Source organism: Lutjanus erythropterus, chromosome 13, assembly GCF_056507025.1.
Source record: "Lutjanus erythropterus isolate fLutEry1 chromosome 13, fLutEry1.hap2, whole genome shotgun sequence".
Taxonomy (NCBI): domain Eukaryota; kingdom Metazoa; phylum Chordata; class Actinopteri; order Lutjaniformes; family Lutjanidae; genus Lutjanus; species Lutjanus erythropterus.
The window spans coordinates 34,985,805-35,001,404 of NC_139329.1; the positions used below are offsets into that span (position 1 = coordinate 34,985,805).

At 36.3% G+C, this 15,600-nt stretch overlaps 1 protein-coding gene across 11 annotated transcripts in view; it reads right to left on the minus strand.

Annotated features, from left to right (window-relative positions):
• Nucleotides 1-33: 33 nt before the first annotated feature.
• Nucleotides 34-15,600, minus strand: part of LOC146316993 (uncharacterized) — a 69,358-nt gene continuing 53,791 nt past the window's right edge. For all 11 annotated transcript variants that reach the window (XR_014771786.1, XR_014771784.1, XR_014771785.1 and 8 more), the window contains 4 exons: nt 10,663-10,925; nt 4,169-4,244; nt 2,418-2,467; nt 34-879 (listed from right to left, as the gene is read on the minus strand). Coding sequence is in view for 4 of the 11 variants with exons in the window: in XM_084734708.1 (XP_084590834.1) it covers nt 10,763-10,925 (163 nt within the window). In the remaining 7 variants the exon portion in view is untranslated. The remainder of the gene's footprint in view (nt 880-2,417; nt 2,468-4,168; nt 4,245-10,662; nt 10,926-15,600) is intronic.

Consider the following 15,600-nt stretch of genomic DNA (forward strand, 5'->3'; position numbering starts at 1 on the left):
AACACGGAGACAGACATGTGAATTTTCCATCGCTTTATTTAACTGTTTTTTTAACATTTACATGCACATGAGTGAGCCGACAGTGATCACAGAGGCTGGATGTTTCAGCAGAACCAGCTGTCACGGTTCTCTGTTCGCCCCACTCCGACCTAGAAAGGCTATTTGCAACAGCATTTTTTAGTCCTGCAACACCCCCCCCACCGCCACCCTCCTCTGCCGCCATGCTCCCTGTTTCTCTCACACACTCTCACCCAAAACTAAACACGATATTCTGCCAAACCGAGGCTCTGTGGTTCAAAACACAGCCTGTCATGTACTCAGCAGAGGGACAAGAGTATGAAAATGTGGCTTCATGCTGACAGGCATCATGCAGCTGCTCGCATTATTTGACACAAGTGGAGGGATCGAAGTCAACGTGACACCGAGAGGAAAGGAGCAGCAAGTTGTGTAACAAATTTCAAAGAAGATTGGACATTAACTGTATTTCTGACCAGCAATGTGGAGGGTGAAATATATTTCCAAAAATGTCAAAATAATCTTAACAAAGATTACTTTTACAGCACTGCTTTTACATTCTGACATCATTGCACAGTAAATATTATACAATTTAACAAACAATTATCAATTTACAGCCCTAAATATGGACCAACTTTTTGCACACAAATATTTACCAACAATTTTCACATTAAAAACAACACACACGCAGCATTCAAGTATGGTTTAACACAGCCATTAGTCATGACAGTAGTGTTTTAAGAGAAAATCCTCAAAATGTGTTTTTAACAGAATATTAAAAGATCATGAAATTTCACACACACTCCTATCGGACGTTTCGAGAGTCCACCTTCACGTCTCGGTCGTGTCCTCGCAGCCCAACAGCTGAAAACAAGAGATAAAATGTGGATTTAGTCGTGCACAATTCCCTGTGAAAATCCCCACATGTTTCTGTGTAATTGCAAGATTTCACACACGCAGAAAAGTGCGCAAACATGTCAGAATATCAGTTTCTCCACGCGCATTTTTATAGAGTGATCTTTTAATTTTAGACCCAAAAAAAGCCAAATAATTATCTGTATATTTTTTACCACCTTGTGCCACAACTATTCCAACAAACCACAACCTCCTCTAATATTTTTTTATTTCTATTTTTTCTAATTTCAAGTTTTTGTTTGGGAGGCACGAAAAGTATATTTACCCCTCCCAGTATCGATAGCCCCCGAGCACACACACTCACACACACCACCTCCCCTAAATCCTGCAACACAAAGCCCTTCTCATATTTAAGTTTCTGCCCCCTCCTCTCTCTCTCACACACACACACACACTCTTTCTCTCACCTCATCAGTCAACACTAACCCTATTTTTTTCCCTAAACACACACACACACACACACACACACACACACACACACACACACACACACACACACACACACACACACTCCTAATCCGACCGTCCATTTTAACATTAATCAGTCGCTGTGTTACTGGGATCTTCTTCACCTCAGTGACTCCAAATTTCATCTTGTATTTCATGAACTTTTCTATGAAACAACAGCTGTTGTTTCATAGAAAAGTGCCACAGTTTAAAGAGATATAAAGAGTCACATCAGGGCTGCGTTTCGGACCGATGCTGATAATTCTCCAAACTGACAAAATAATAAAAAATATCACGACTGCCATCACTGATTTCAACCACTTTGGTTTTTTAGAAGTTACAGCAATATATACTGAGGTTTGTTGGCAATATTGTGGATTATAAACAGACTTTTCCAGAGTTTAGAGGACAGTTAATTAACGCTTTTCTTTCGTGTGTCGCTGTCCACCTCCGTGGTGCTGAAACGCGCATTTCAGCACCGTGAAAGTGGACAGCGACACACAGAAACCCTCCTGTAACCCTCACAGAGCTTCTCACACATTAATGATCGACTTCAGCCCTGTGCAGGGGTTTCCACATCTGTACGAACGTCACACACACACACACACCTGGCAGAAACCAGCGAGCAAACTGTCCCCCACAGACACACACTTGTCCACCCTGCAGTGACTTCTCCTGCTCCCGTTTCTGCCCCTTTTATCTGATGATATCCACTGCTAACGTCTGTGGCACAAGAATAACTTTTGAATGGCAACATTAGCAGCAAAATTCCTCTATTTTTTTTAAACATCCAACAGCAAAAGTATCCACAACATTAACGGGAAAAAACTGCTCCAACTGAGTCACAACAGGAACCTAATAAAGTCACAAACTTTCCCTTTTTAACTCCAACAAACGACAGCTCCTTTCACAAATATCTGCCCTATCATGAGTCATTTTCAAAGCCGTAGAAGTATCTGACGAGTGACACATGTTCAGTGCATCCACTCAATAATTATCCTACAATTATGATTTACGTGTTTATTGCATTTTATACATACCTACAACCCTGCTTCATCTGACGGTGGCAGGAACGTTACAGCAGCTGCATCTGAGGACACAGAGAACAGAAATGAACGTAATCTTTTCTTATTTCATTTCAGGCAAAAAAAGAGCAGTACACCGTACTTTAAAGGCTAACATTTAACAGTCCTGACTTGTATTTTTCATGTCTGTAACTTTTCACACACGACTGACAAAGATGACTGAGACGTTACAGCAAATATCTGTGGTCTGAGTCGGTTTTCTCAGACGCAATTCCAGCAAAATATGTAGAAAAAATAAGGCTTTTAAATATACAGAACGGTAGAAATCTGTGTTTTCACTCAGTGGCAACTTCAGAATACATGTTAATAAACCATGAGCTGAAGAAATTACCTCACTTACAACGTGTTAGAAGTTTTTCATTGGTCTTTTTAAAAAATGGCTGACAAAGATGATATCAGTGAATCATATGAATATCAGTGGTCTAAGTCGGTTTTGGCAGATGCAATTCCAACAAAATATATGAAGAATTTCAGCCTTTTAAATATAGAAAACGCTAGAAAACTTTCACTCAGTGGCAACATCAGAATGGATGCTAATAAATTGGGAGTTAAAGAAATTACTTCACTCCTACTGTATTGGATTTTTTTTCAGTGTTATTTTTGATCTGGGTCTGAGTCGGTTTTGACAGCTGCAATTTCAGCAAAATGTATGGAAAATTTCAGCCCTCCTAATTCCGGAAAAGTCTCAATTTTTCGCTCAATGGCAACTTCAAAATGCAGGTTAGGCCTAATCAGCTGGGAGCTAAAGAAATTACCTCATTTGTACCATGTTGGAATTTAAAAGAGTTCTCTTTCAGTGGGTTTGTAGCTTAAAATATTTTCACATCAGCTGTGGCTTTTTGTCAAATTATATTTTGCAGTTTTTACAGAGCAGTACTCTTTAGAAAAGTCTAACATTTAAACCTCATTTCTTATATTTTCATATCTGTAACTGTTCAAACATTACGGACAAAAAATGACACATTTTCACACAATGAAACATTACAGCAGATATAAGTGATCTGAGTTGGTTTTGACAACTGAAATTGAAAAATACATGATAGTTTTTAGCCTTTCAATGCCAGAAAACCCCATTTTCACCTAATGGCAACTTCATACATGTTAACAGACTGGGAGCTAAATAAATGACCAAACTGACACTTTGATGGAATTAAGAATTTAAGAGCACTTTTTCAGTGGGTCTCTAACTTTAAAACACATATTTCCATCAGCTGTGGTTTCTCATCAAATTATATTTTACTCTTTTTTTTATCAGTCAGTTAAGGCTGCACAATAGCGTAAAAAAAATTAGCTATTTTTGCATCATAATTTTCATTTTTTAAGAGAAAAAAAAGGTATTAAAATCATGATAATTTGACATTTGTGCCTGTCTGTACCAAACAAACACTTTCAGAGAATATGGAGGACGAGATTTGTGGGCCAGGACGTCTCTGCAGCACTACAGTACTTCACTATAAAGCTGTTTTGTCACAAACTTTTTCCTTAATCAATAATTTGCAGCTTCTGAGATTTGGATATTGCACTTGGCCATATTGCAATTTTGATATATTTAAATTTATTGTGCAGCCCTACAGTCAGTAATTAAGTGTTTAAAAAATAGGACTACAAGCAGATTTTGTGGGTGTGCAGTTTGACACAGTATACAGTATATGTTATTTGCTGTGATTTGTTTTTGTGTAACATATAACGTGAAACATGAAACATACCAGTGCGTATGTGTGTGTGTGTGTGTTACGTCCAGCTGCCTTAGACAGTGGCTGCTCTCACATCGTCCTGTTTGTCCTGCAAGACAGAAATAAAGAGATCACGTTACAAACTCTTTAAACACAAATATAGTTTGCTTTTTATATAATTCACACTCTCACACACACACCGACACAATGATGACACAGTGAGAGAAACACACATTTCATCTCATACCGATTTGGAAACAGAATGGCCAGCACATACAGACACACACACACACACACACACACACACACACACACACACACACACACACACACACACACACCTGAGCATGCAAAAAAAAAAAAAATAGAACCCCAAACACTTCCACATTTAACGTTTCCTTACATCTGCACAGTCTGATGAACATCTCGCCATCATGTTAAAAAAATTACAAGAACCATATCACACACACACACACACACACGCATCACAACTGTGCACGTATGAGACTGATAAACTCACACTCTTGTAAAAAAAAAACAAAAAACAAAAATGTTGAGACACACAGATGTGCATGTGCATCACCTCAAACACTCTTACACCCTCACACACACACACACACACACACAGAGAGACACAAACACACACACACACACACACACACACTGCGCCACATGTAACACTCCAGCTTCCATCTCCTCCTCCTGAAGCGTTCCTTTATTACAAACAGCTTGAATTACAGTAAAAGCATCCCTCAACATATAACGTACAAAGTCACCTTAAATAAAAATTAATTCAACATTGTTTTTGTTAAATCCATTTTGAAATTAACAAGAAATTACTGGAATATTTTTTGGCCTGAATCTGGGAGTAATGAGCATGCAGGGGGGAATGTTCTCATCATAAATTAGTTTTCTCTTAGATGTCAAAAAATAGAAGAAAAGAGGAAGTTTTACATTTAAGCATCACGTTTGTCTCAGTTTTGTATCACAGAATTAACTCAACAAAATATAACACAAAAAGCTAAAGCTGCTGGTTTACACACACGCCGGATTGAATGATTAAATAGAATTAAAAATGTACATAAATGTCCTAAAATGTGTCTTTATGTATGTCTTGATATGTAGTTGTACTTTCATATAATTGTCATGTATTGAGGATGAGACACGGACACACACACACACACACACACACACACACACACGTTTGCAGCCGTTCCGAGTGTGTGTGACTCTTGGCAGACTTGCTTGTCTTAGTGTGAGTGTGTGTGTCATTTGAGACACTTTTCTGTACTTTTACAAAACATTTTATACCGAAATAACTGATACTTGTCGTGTGTGTGTGTGCGCACATACGTGTCTCACACTCAGCATTTAACTTGTACGTCTCTAAATGAACCTACAGTCATGTCACAGATGTGATAAGATTAACAAAATATCATAAACACCCTCATGCACACATGAAGACACATAAAATCAACTGTAAACATGCAGCGCCCAATTTTTCATATATGTACATAGGTGCTCAGAAACACAATCACACCCACACCCACACACACACACACACACACACACACACGGTTTATCAGTCACACTCCTATGATAATAAAGCAGGTAAATTCCAAATTCAAGCCACCACAATTTTACAATAAAACAAAATAATATCTTAAGAAGTTTAAAACACTTAAAACTAAAATAATGTTCTGAAAACTTTGTTTAAACTTCATGTTTAATACTGTATCAAATTTACACTTTATATAATGTTTAACATTTTATCATCAGTTTGATATTTCATGTATGGGAGCCCTTATAACATCAGTAGGAGCGCGTAACGTAATTACACTGCGTCACCTCCCCTCACACTGCAGTCACTCTGGAGAGTTTTTAAAATGACGCACAAACCAGTGAAACTCCTCACGACGCCTTGAGGTCAGCAGACACAAGCTTCCAACTAGAGTTGTCACAATACCAGAATTTTGAGCTTACTAAAAAAAAGACGTGTATTAAAAAAAAAAATATACATATATATATATATATATATATATATATATATATATGATACCGGTTTTGATTTGAAAGAAAAAAAAAAGTCCTGGGCACGCAAACAAAGTCACTAAACACTAGAGTTTGCTGGTGTGAGCCGAATTTCAGGCAGGACAGTAAAGACTGAACTGAGGTCTCTTCACTTAGATCACTTTTTAAAATAATTTCAGTGCTTTTGATGCTATAATTAATATTATAGTGAGTATTGCTTCTAGCACACGCTCAAATACGGCGCGCACACACACACACACACACACACACACACACACACACACACACACACACACACACACACACACACACACACACTTTAGGACCACTGAACTGGAGGGATCAGGTGTCTGACAAGTTACCACAGTATCCAGATTACACCCTGATATTTGCCTTTAGATAAAAACAGAATATGAGCACGTTGATGTCATCTGTCTAAAATATGATGGCAGTTTGGACATGATCATCATCACTGAACAAACTGTCAGGCATCACTCTGCAAAACCTGCTATAAAGCACATCTAAATTAATCTCACCAGATTCAAGTTGTGACGGTGAAGCTGCTGTGAATGACTGAACAAACACTGAGAGGGGAGGGGACACTAAATATCTGAATTTCTTCAGCATCAAAATAATCACATTTAAAACTATTCAACACACACTCAGGTTTCAGTTCATTAGGCTGCAGTGTAACACAACAGACCTGCAACAAACCCTCCCTTCATTAAGGTTGTAATGGTCAGTTTTTGTTGAAACTGTTTTAGATAGATCTGCCCTCGTCTGGGACCCCCACTGACACCGACATGTTACATTAACGGAAGTCTCCACAGCTGACTCAACGCTTTGCATTAACACCCATTTTTGAATTATTATTCCTGCACAAAGCACATATTCTTTATAGTATATGTATATACTATCGGGAAAAGGGCTTTTGGGTATTCTGCCCCTTCAGCGTGGAATATGATGCACAATGACTTGAAACACAAATAAATAATCCTTTAAAATTCTTTTAAATCCAAAATGTAAGAATAAGGCAGATTCCTTATGTCAATGTTTTGAACTTACCTAGTTATGCAACTGACTCGTAGAAATTTCTCTTATTTAAAATATGAGTTTTTAACGCTTGTTTATCATGTTTCATCTTCCTTTGTGTTTCTGTCTCTATCTTTGTGTTTTTGCTGCTGACTGTTTTGGCAATGTCTCCCTTGGAAAAGAAATTCCTATTCTCAATGGGACTGTCATTGCTAAATTAAAGTTAAATAAAGGAAAATACTATGAACTTTTGCACATTCCTTTGCAAATATTGTCCATCCTGTTCGTTTTAAACATTGCACAGGTGTTTTAATTTTAAAGACAGACATTTTATATATTTTCTTCATATTTTTTATGGTAAAATTCTGTTTAATTTATGATTCTTGCTATACTTCTTTTTCTTTTTCTTTCTCGTACTATGTTTATCATTATGCACCAAAATACCCAGGGAAATTCCTCAATGCCTGAATTTTTTTGGCACCAAAATAATCACATTTAACGTTCTTGAATCTGAGCAGCTTCGATCCACAAACACTAACATTAGTGTCAACCTTTACAAAAGCATCCATGAATTAGGAGTTTACAGTGAAAATGTCCCGCTGGAAGAGTTCAACTTTGTCTGTCTTTGCTTTCATCCCTGGCCAAACATGTTTCATGACAACAGAGTTAAGATTTCTTAAAATTTCAGTCTATCCTTTCTGCACTCTAAACAATAGCTACATTTCTCACAGTGAGGCATTTAATACGCAGCAGTGAGTAGCTATGGACTTTGGAAATGAACCCAGAAAAATACCCTTTTTTCTAAAAAAATTTTTTACCTCAACTTTTTAAAAAAATCACAAATAAGAAGAAAACCCATGCACCTAACACAACTGATTCAGATTTATGATCATTTTGGAGAATGTAGTTTGTGAAATGAGACATGTGTCTATTATTCCGTCCACCCCATTTACCGTATTTCGATGAGGGTGGGCTAAATATCAGTAACACAAAACAGTTCAACAGCACCACAAACTATATCCTCCAAAATTATCACACAGCTGAATCAACACCTCTCTGAAACAGCTTCAAACACAGAACATTATAACCTTCATATTTATTGCAGGATTGTTGTATTGGACTGCATTAGTTTTAGGTAAAGGTGTACCTAATAAACTGGCAACTGAGTGTAAGCAAGTCAGCAGATTAAATTCAGAGATACTTGCATTGCATGACAGAAAACCCTCTCAGAAAAACTTTTGACAAGACATTAATACAATATTCTGAGAAAATAATTGCTGTAATGGTAAATTCTTACCCAGCTCATGTTTACGTTGTTAACAAAGGTTGTGTTGCTGTTTTTCTGGGAAGGTTTAGGTGCTCTCATCTTTAAGAACAGAGTCCCCCTGTTGGTTTTTATAATCCAACCACGTATGGAAAGCTGTTAGCTATCGTTGAAGAAAACAGACCTCAGGTTTAATATTTAGGAACTTATTTTAGGAGGGATGTCCCCTATTTAGGCCCCTGATGATTTCCTGCATCTTATGCTCTAAGAAGTACTGAGCTAGTTTAAGATTATTTATATTCTTATATATTATTTTTTCAGCTATTTAATCTTATGTTTCTTTCTTAATTTCTTTGTTTAGCTGCTGCTGCTTCCTTATACACATGCACTTTATGAATAAAGTCACATATTAAACATTAACTTGCAACATTTTGGTGTAAATTTAAAATTTCCTCCTGATGAACTAACTAACTAACTAACTAACTAACTAACTAACTAACTAACTAACTAACTAACTAACTAACTGGCCCTAACCCTGACCCATTTCAAGAGGAACCTCTTCTTTAGGTCCCCTGATGATTTCCTGCACCCTGTAAGAATTACTGAGCTCGTTTAAGATTAAGCCAAAGCTACTAAATATTAGGATCCAGCAAAGTTTTGGTGAAAACAAATTCAGGAATCTGCCAAAAACATTTGAGAGAAATACTGAGCTGATTTTAAGACTATTTACATTATTTACAATTATTCTACGGTGCTTTATTGCCATCTTCTTTCACTGTCTAACGTCATGTTTCTAATTTATTTATTTCTTATTTCTTCACTTTGCTCTTCTGACTCCTTGTACTTGATTTATTAACTTTCTACATTTTTTTTGTAAATTTAAATTTTCTTCCTGTTGGTTTTTTATGTTACAACCTCATTGGGGTTACCTGTCTATCAATCTATCTAATCTGTATTGGTTATTGGTGAGGAAAAGAGACCTTGTATTTAATATTTAGGAAACAAACTTCTCCCTATTTCAGGAGGAACCTACTTTTTTTTTTACGCCTCTTGATGATTTCTTCCACCCTGTGATAGTCAGAGATCTACTGAGCCAATTTAAGATTATTTACAATTGTTTTACTATGCTTTTTTGGCATCTTTTCACCTATCTAATCTTATATTTCTATTTTATTGCTATCTTATTTTTTCATTTTGCTGTTTGGATTCGTTGTACAGATGTACTTGGTGAATTAAGTCACATTTTAAACATTAACTTGCAACACTTACTTATAAATCAAAATATTTCTCCTGTTGGTTTTTATGGTCCAACCCCATACGCAAACATATTATTTCATTATTGATTAATTAATTAATTTTATATTTAGGAAGCAAACTTTTTCCTCCTACATTTAGGTCCCCTGATGATTTCCTGCACCCTGTACTAGTCTAAGAATTATTGAGCTATTTTAAGGTTAAGTCAATGCTAATAAATATTTGGATCCAGCAAAGTTTTGGTAAAAACAAGTTCAAGAATCTGCCAAAAGTTTCCAAAGTTGCGCTGCTGTAACTATTACTCCTCTTCTGAAACTCTCTGAAACATGAATTAAGCAACGTGCACTGTCTAAATTATGAGCTATTTGTGATCATTGTGATTCTTAAAAGCTCACTTATGCTGCCTCTTTCAAGTTGCCGGTTAATGGCTGAGATGTCAAATAACTTGACAAGGTTTGAAAAGTGGTTTACAGCTGTTATAAGCCGGTGTCCTTTTAAACTCAGCTGGAGCAAAAAAGTTTTTGCATTAAAGGAGACGAGCTGGTTGGTTGATTGTTGGAAACTCTGAACTTGTTGGAACTTGACCAGCCTTTGCCTTTAACTTGCTCCACTTTTGTACTTGTCTTTTCCGTCCGTCTTTTTGTTTACCTGCAGATGCACAGATTTAATATAGATAAACTGAAGATCAATGCAGCACTGTATGTGCTTTTATTTAGCATTTTTGGACATTTAAATAACTTAAAGACTAGTTGTGGAATCAACCTCTAGGAGCTTATAGTTCTCACATACTATATAAACTTATTGAACTAAAACTTTTGTTAATTGATTTTGCAGTGAAAATGGTGTCAAGGTTTAATTTTTTTCAGTATTTATATGCATTTGTTTTCATTTTCAGCAGGAATAGGAGTCATGCATACTTAAGCAATCAACAGTCACACCCTTTTACCTTCCCAAACTGGGTTTAGACGTCTCTCTCTGGAGCTGAGGACAGAGGGGGCGGGTGTGTCCCACGGAAACCGGCTTGACTCTCAGGGTTTCGGGTGGTGCTACTGGAAAAAAAAAAGGTGTCGGTTGATCCAAGTGCTCTCGCCGCCCGCCTGGCTGCCTCCTCCCTCCCTGCTGGGGCCAACAGCCTCTATTGTTCCTCTCTGCTTCATCAGCTGTGTTAGTTTCCAATTTTTATCTCTCCTCACAATCAACATTTCAATCCTAAAAAAATACAACAACAAAAAAGACAGATTCAGAAAAAAAAAAGAGTTTGCATACTTTTTAGTGGCATGCATGACACTAACACACAACTGGGTACAATAAATGACCTGGTCAACACTAAGATATCATGAAAAAATATAAATACATATTAGTTAAAACTGTACAGCTAATGATGAACATCAGCTCTGTTAAATCTTTTATCACCAGGACAAGTAATTAGTTTTATTAAGTCTAGTTGAATTCTTTTAATGTACATAAAGAAGGGGACATAAAGTTTGAAAACATTCCTATTTATGTTGTAGATACATGTTATTTCATGTTATTTATACTTTGCATCCCCTTTTATTTGCAGAAGCGCTTTCTAACTTCTTTTAGACTGTCTAGTGCCAAGATTTGTTTTGTTTTGTCACGTTGTATAAAATGTAAAAGTTATTTAAAAAATACTGTACATCTGTCAAACAGTGAGTCATTTCATAACCTGAAGGACGTATTTAGCACATGCATGGTGTTGGGTCTGTAATTAATGAAAACATGGTCTGTGTGAGCGCAGGTTAACAGGGGTACGACTCCTTTTTGGGGTGGGACACAAACTGTAGGTGTCCCACTTTTTTCCGCCCCTCCGGCTCACAGGACAGACTGCTCACAGTTCCCCTCTTTTTTGGCAAAACTAATTCTGCATCTGCTGTGATGTTATGGTGAAATACACACACACATACACACGCGCACACACACATGCTCACGCAGATAAAGAGAATATAACACAAGGAGACTGTGCACTATGTGTCAAAAACACACACTGTTCGTATAAGTTAATGCGCAGGTTTTATTTTACTCCTTAGAGCTCCACATGCTTGCTGACCAGTAATTTATGTTGGACATGAGAGGCAGAAGCAGAATAATTTTTACACGCAATCTGGGAATGTGAACTGTTTACCTATTTTGTGAAAAAACACTAAAATACACAGGGCAGAGGTTAAGTCTGACAGTATGCCATGAATATATACCTAATGTGGGACCAAACAGAATTGCCAAAGATATCAAAATATGACTTTGAAGTGATACATGTACAAATACTTTTATCATGGACTCTTTTACTATCTGATAACAACACTGTCCCCTTGCGTATATTTAAACAAATAAAAACCTTGATTACAAAAAAACACACTGTTTATGTAACATGCATAACAAACACAAAAAAGAAATGATGCAATGTTATAGCACACACACACACACACACACACACACACACACACACACACACACACACACACACACACACACACACACACACACACACACACCTACAGACATGCAACTGTCCTCTTTCTATCACCCTCACACACTTAAAAATATGCATTACAAAATACATTCACACACAACAACAGTGCAGCAAATTAAATGGTGCTTGATTTACAAATGACAGTCAGTGATCACTGTGACTCATATGTAGATGTACACACTGAAAATCTGGACACGTGTGTGTGTTTATCTGGCGACTTTAGTGGCATCTTTACACACAGAACTTTTCTTTAACTTGTAAAGTTTGCAGGTGAAGAAAAGTATTTACAATTTCTTTTACTTTGCTCTTTGGTGTCTTCTTCAGCTATCTAATCTTAAGTTTCTATTTTTGTTAAACTTGACAGCTATTTATTTATATTATGGCATTATCTTTCTTTATTGGAGACATTTTTAAAGTCATGCTAAACTGTACTATCTGTAACAGTTCAGTGAAGTTACTATGCCTCGACAGGACACTAATTGACACATTGTTCTTATTCCATGTTTCCTCTGCAGAAAACACACACTTAGGGGTCTGCAGACTTGCACTGGCTCGTTAATCTACCCTCATGGTGGACACAGTCTCATTGTGTTCTTACTGTACTGGCTGTGGTGGTTACCAGTCAGCACGTGGGACAATTTATTTTCTAGAAATCACACTTCAGAACAATTTTATTGCTGTCTGATTTCTTCATTTTGCTGTTCTGATACATTATACAGCATGTGCTCGCTGATCTTTACATTAAGCTTTAACTTGTGACACTTTTTTTTTAATATATAAAACTTTAATTTTCTGCATCTTATATCTTTCCCATAGTTTCTCTCTTTAATGTAAACCATAAATTTTGATCATAGAGATTTACATCTGCCTGAAAATAAGTTGCTGTGTGTGTGTGTGTGTGTGTGTGAATTTGGACAGGTTTTTTTCTTGTATTTCCTTCATCGTATTCTTATTTATCATATTTCACTTCTTGAAACACATTGAGTAATGAAATGTTCCAGATAGATATAACTGCATTGCACTGAGAAAAAAAAAGGACTGCACAGATTCAATTTTACAGAAACAGAGCTGGATAATCTGTGGTAGGATGAGTGTTTTTATAGCACGAATTGTCTAAAATACCATAATTTTTCATTTCTGAGAGTTTGACATCGATCCATTTAGCACAAGCTTCCTGTACAAACAGGCTATAAGATGCAGGAGTGCTGCTCTGCCTCTGTGGAGCTCTGTGCCTTCAGCTGTACAGTCAGCCATTTTCTGTCAGACATGAGGAGGCTTCACTGTGGCTGCTCTGCTTATGACAGCCAGGCTTTTGTAACCAATTTAGCCTTAAAAACCCCACACTTCTACAACCAGACATGGATAAAACTGGCACAGATGTGGTAAACAACAGCACTAATGACACTAAAGGGGGGAGTTGTTCCTCACATTGCCAACCCATTGAGTAGTCACAACAAAATGGCAGACCTGCATCTTCAAGAAAAAAAAACACACACCAGACGTGTTTAAATTAAGGGAGGTAATGTTAAAATGCAGAGGATATAAATTCACCTGTATAAAGTAGCCATGCTTGAGATGACTGAACTTGCAGGTTTTCTTTCTCTTTCTTTCTTTCTTTCTTTCTTTCTTTCTTTCTTTCTTTCTTTCTTTCTTTCTTTTTTGTGAGGAACATTATTTTTGGTGCATTAGAAAAGGATCAAAGCCAAACAAAGGAGCTCACTGGTCATTTAACACCACCTCTTTCCTCTAAAAGTTGTGAAATATGATTTTAATTGGTATTAGAAGGGTTTAACTTTTCCTTTCTGTGTTTTTTCATATTTCCTGAAGAAAGATTTGACTGTCTCAAAATTAAAATTGTAATATTTTTGAAAATACACCCTTAAAGTTGTTAAAATATCCCCAATCACACACTGTAAAAAGATTTCTGAAGTAATGTAATGTTTTTAAAGAGTCCCTCACGACAGCCTATTTTTGTGGGTTATAATAACTTGAAATCACATCCCATTCCCTTAACCTGCCGTTCTTATTTCAGTAAAAGTGCATCAGTTGTTTTTTTTCTCACTATTGTACGTCTGATGTCATTATAGTTACATCTTTTCCAGATTTCTTCCCTTGCAGCTGAACTGTCATTTTCTCTGTGTGACTCATAAAGATGGTTAAGTCTAGTCTAAAAACAAAATTATATTTTGTGATCAAATAATGTATTATGTTAGATATAAAATGGTCCATCTGAAATGATTAAATTGCGTTGTTTAAGTTTTCATGAACTCACTGAACAAAACCAGCTAATGTTTAGTCAGGCTAACACTAAGTCACGCTAAATTATAGCAATTATATTTATTATATTTAACAAACTGAAATAACACATTAAAGTTGCTGTAAAGTACTTCCCTTGAAACCCTATTATTAGGTTGTTAAGGAGCAGTATTTTACTTTTGAGTAAAGCAAAATGTTAAGTTGAAAAACAGAAAGATTTTAAGTTGACCTTGATCAAATTTAGGTTGCATTAATGCAAACTGTTCATTTGAAAGCAATGTGATTATTAAGTACATCTGAGTTAAAGCAGTTGTGTTCATGTAACTTATTAACTACATTTAAAGAAAAAAAAACTTTCCTTTGTGTTTTACCGATTGAAGTAAAACAATTCTTTTTTTCAGTGTAACGTCTAATATGCGATGCTTTTATAGAGTCAGATTACAAATCACCTCTGTTAGATATGATGAAGGTTAAGACATGATTTTACTCAACAAACAAAACCCATCTAAAAATGTCATCAGTGTACATTTTAAATGAAGTGTTTTGTGACTTGTACGATGGTGTAAGTGCTTTCTGAATGACGAGGGGAGCCAGTGATATTTGAAATTTCTTGGCATCAAAACAGTCACACTAACATGAGCACCAGCTTCTTAAAACATCCATGTAAAAAAAGAGAAGTCCATTGCTTCATCTCTCTTTGTTTTCATCCCTGGTCGAACATGAGTCATATGATATGATTGATATGTAACAGACTGGGACTTGATTTTACTCGACAAACTTTAAAAGCCATCTAAAAATGTCATCAGTGCACATCTCAAATGAATGGTTTCATGAATGAAACATAAAGAATCACATTAATGTTAAATTGATGCAATCAGCAGCCTCACCTCACAAATACTGACATTAGCACCAGCCTTTGAAAACACCCATGAAATAAGAAATGTCCAATCGGAAGAGTTTAACTCCATCTCTCTTTATCTCTTTTTGCTTTCGTTCTTGGTCAAAACATGTTTCATGAGTTACAGTTAAAGTAAATAGGATTTCTGTTGCTGTTTGTGGACTCATCAGAAAGACAGCTCACAGGACGTCAAATATTTTAAAGTGTCCAGAGCACAGCAAAATAATGAGAAAATAAGAAGG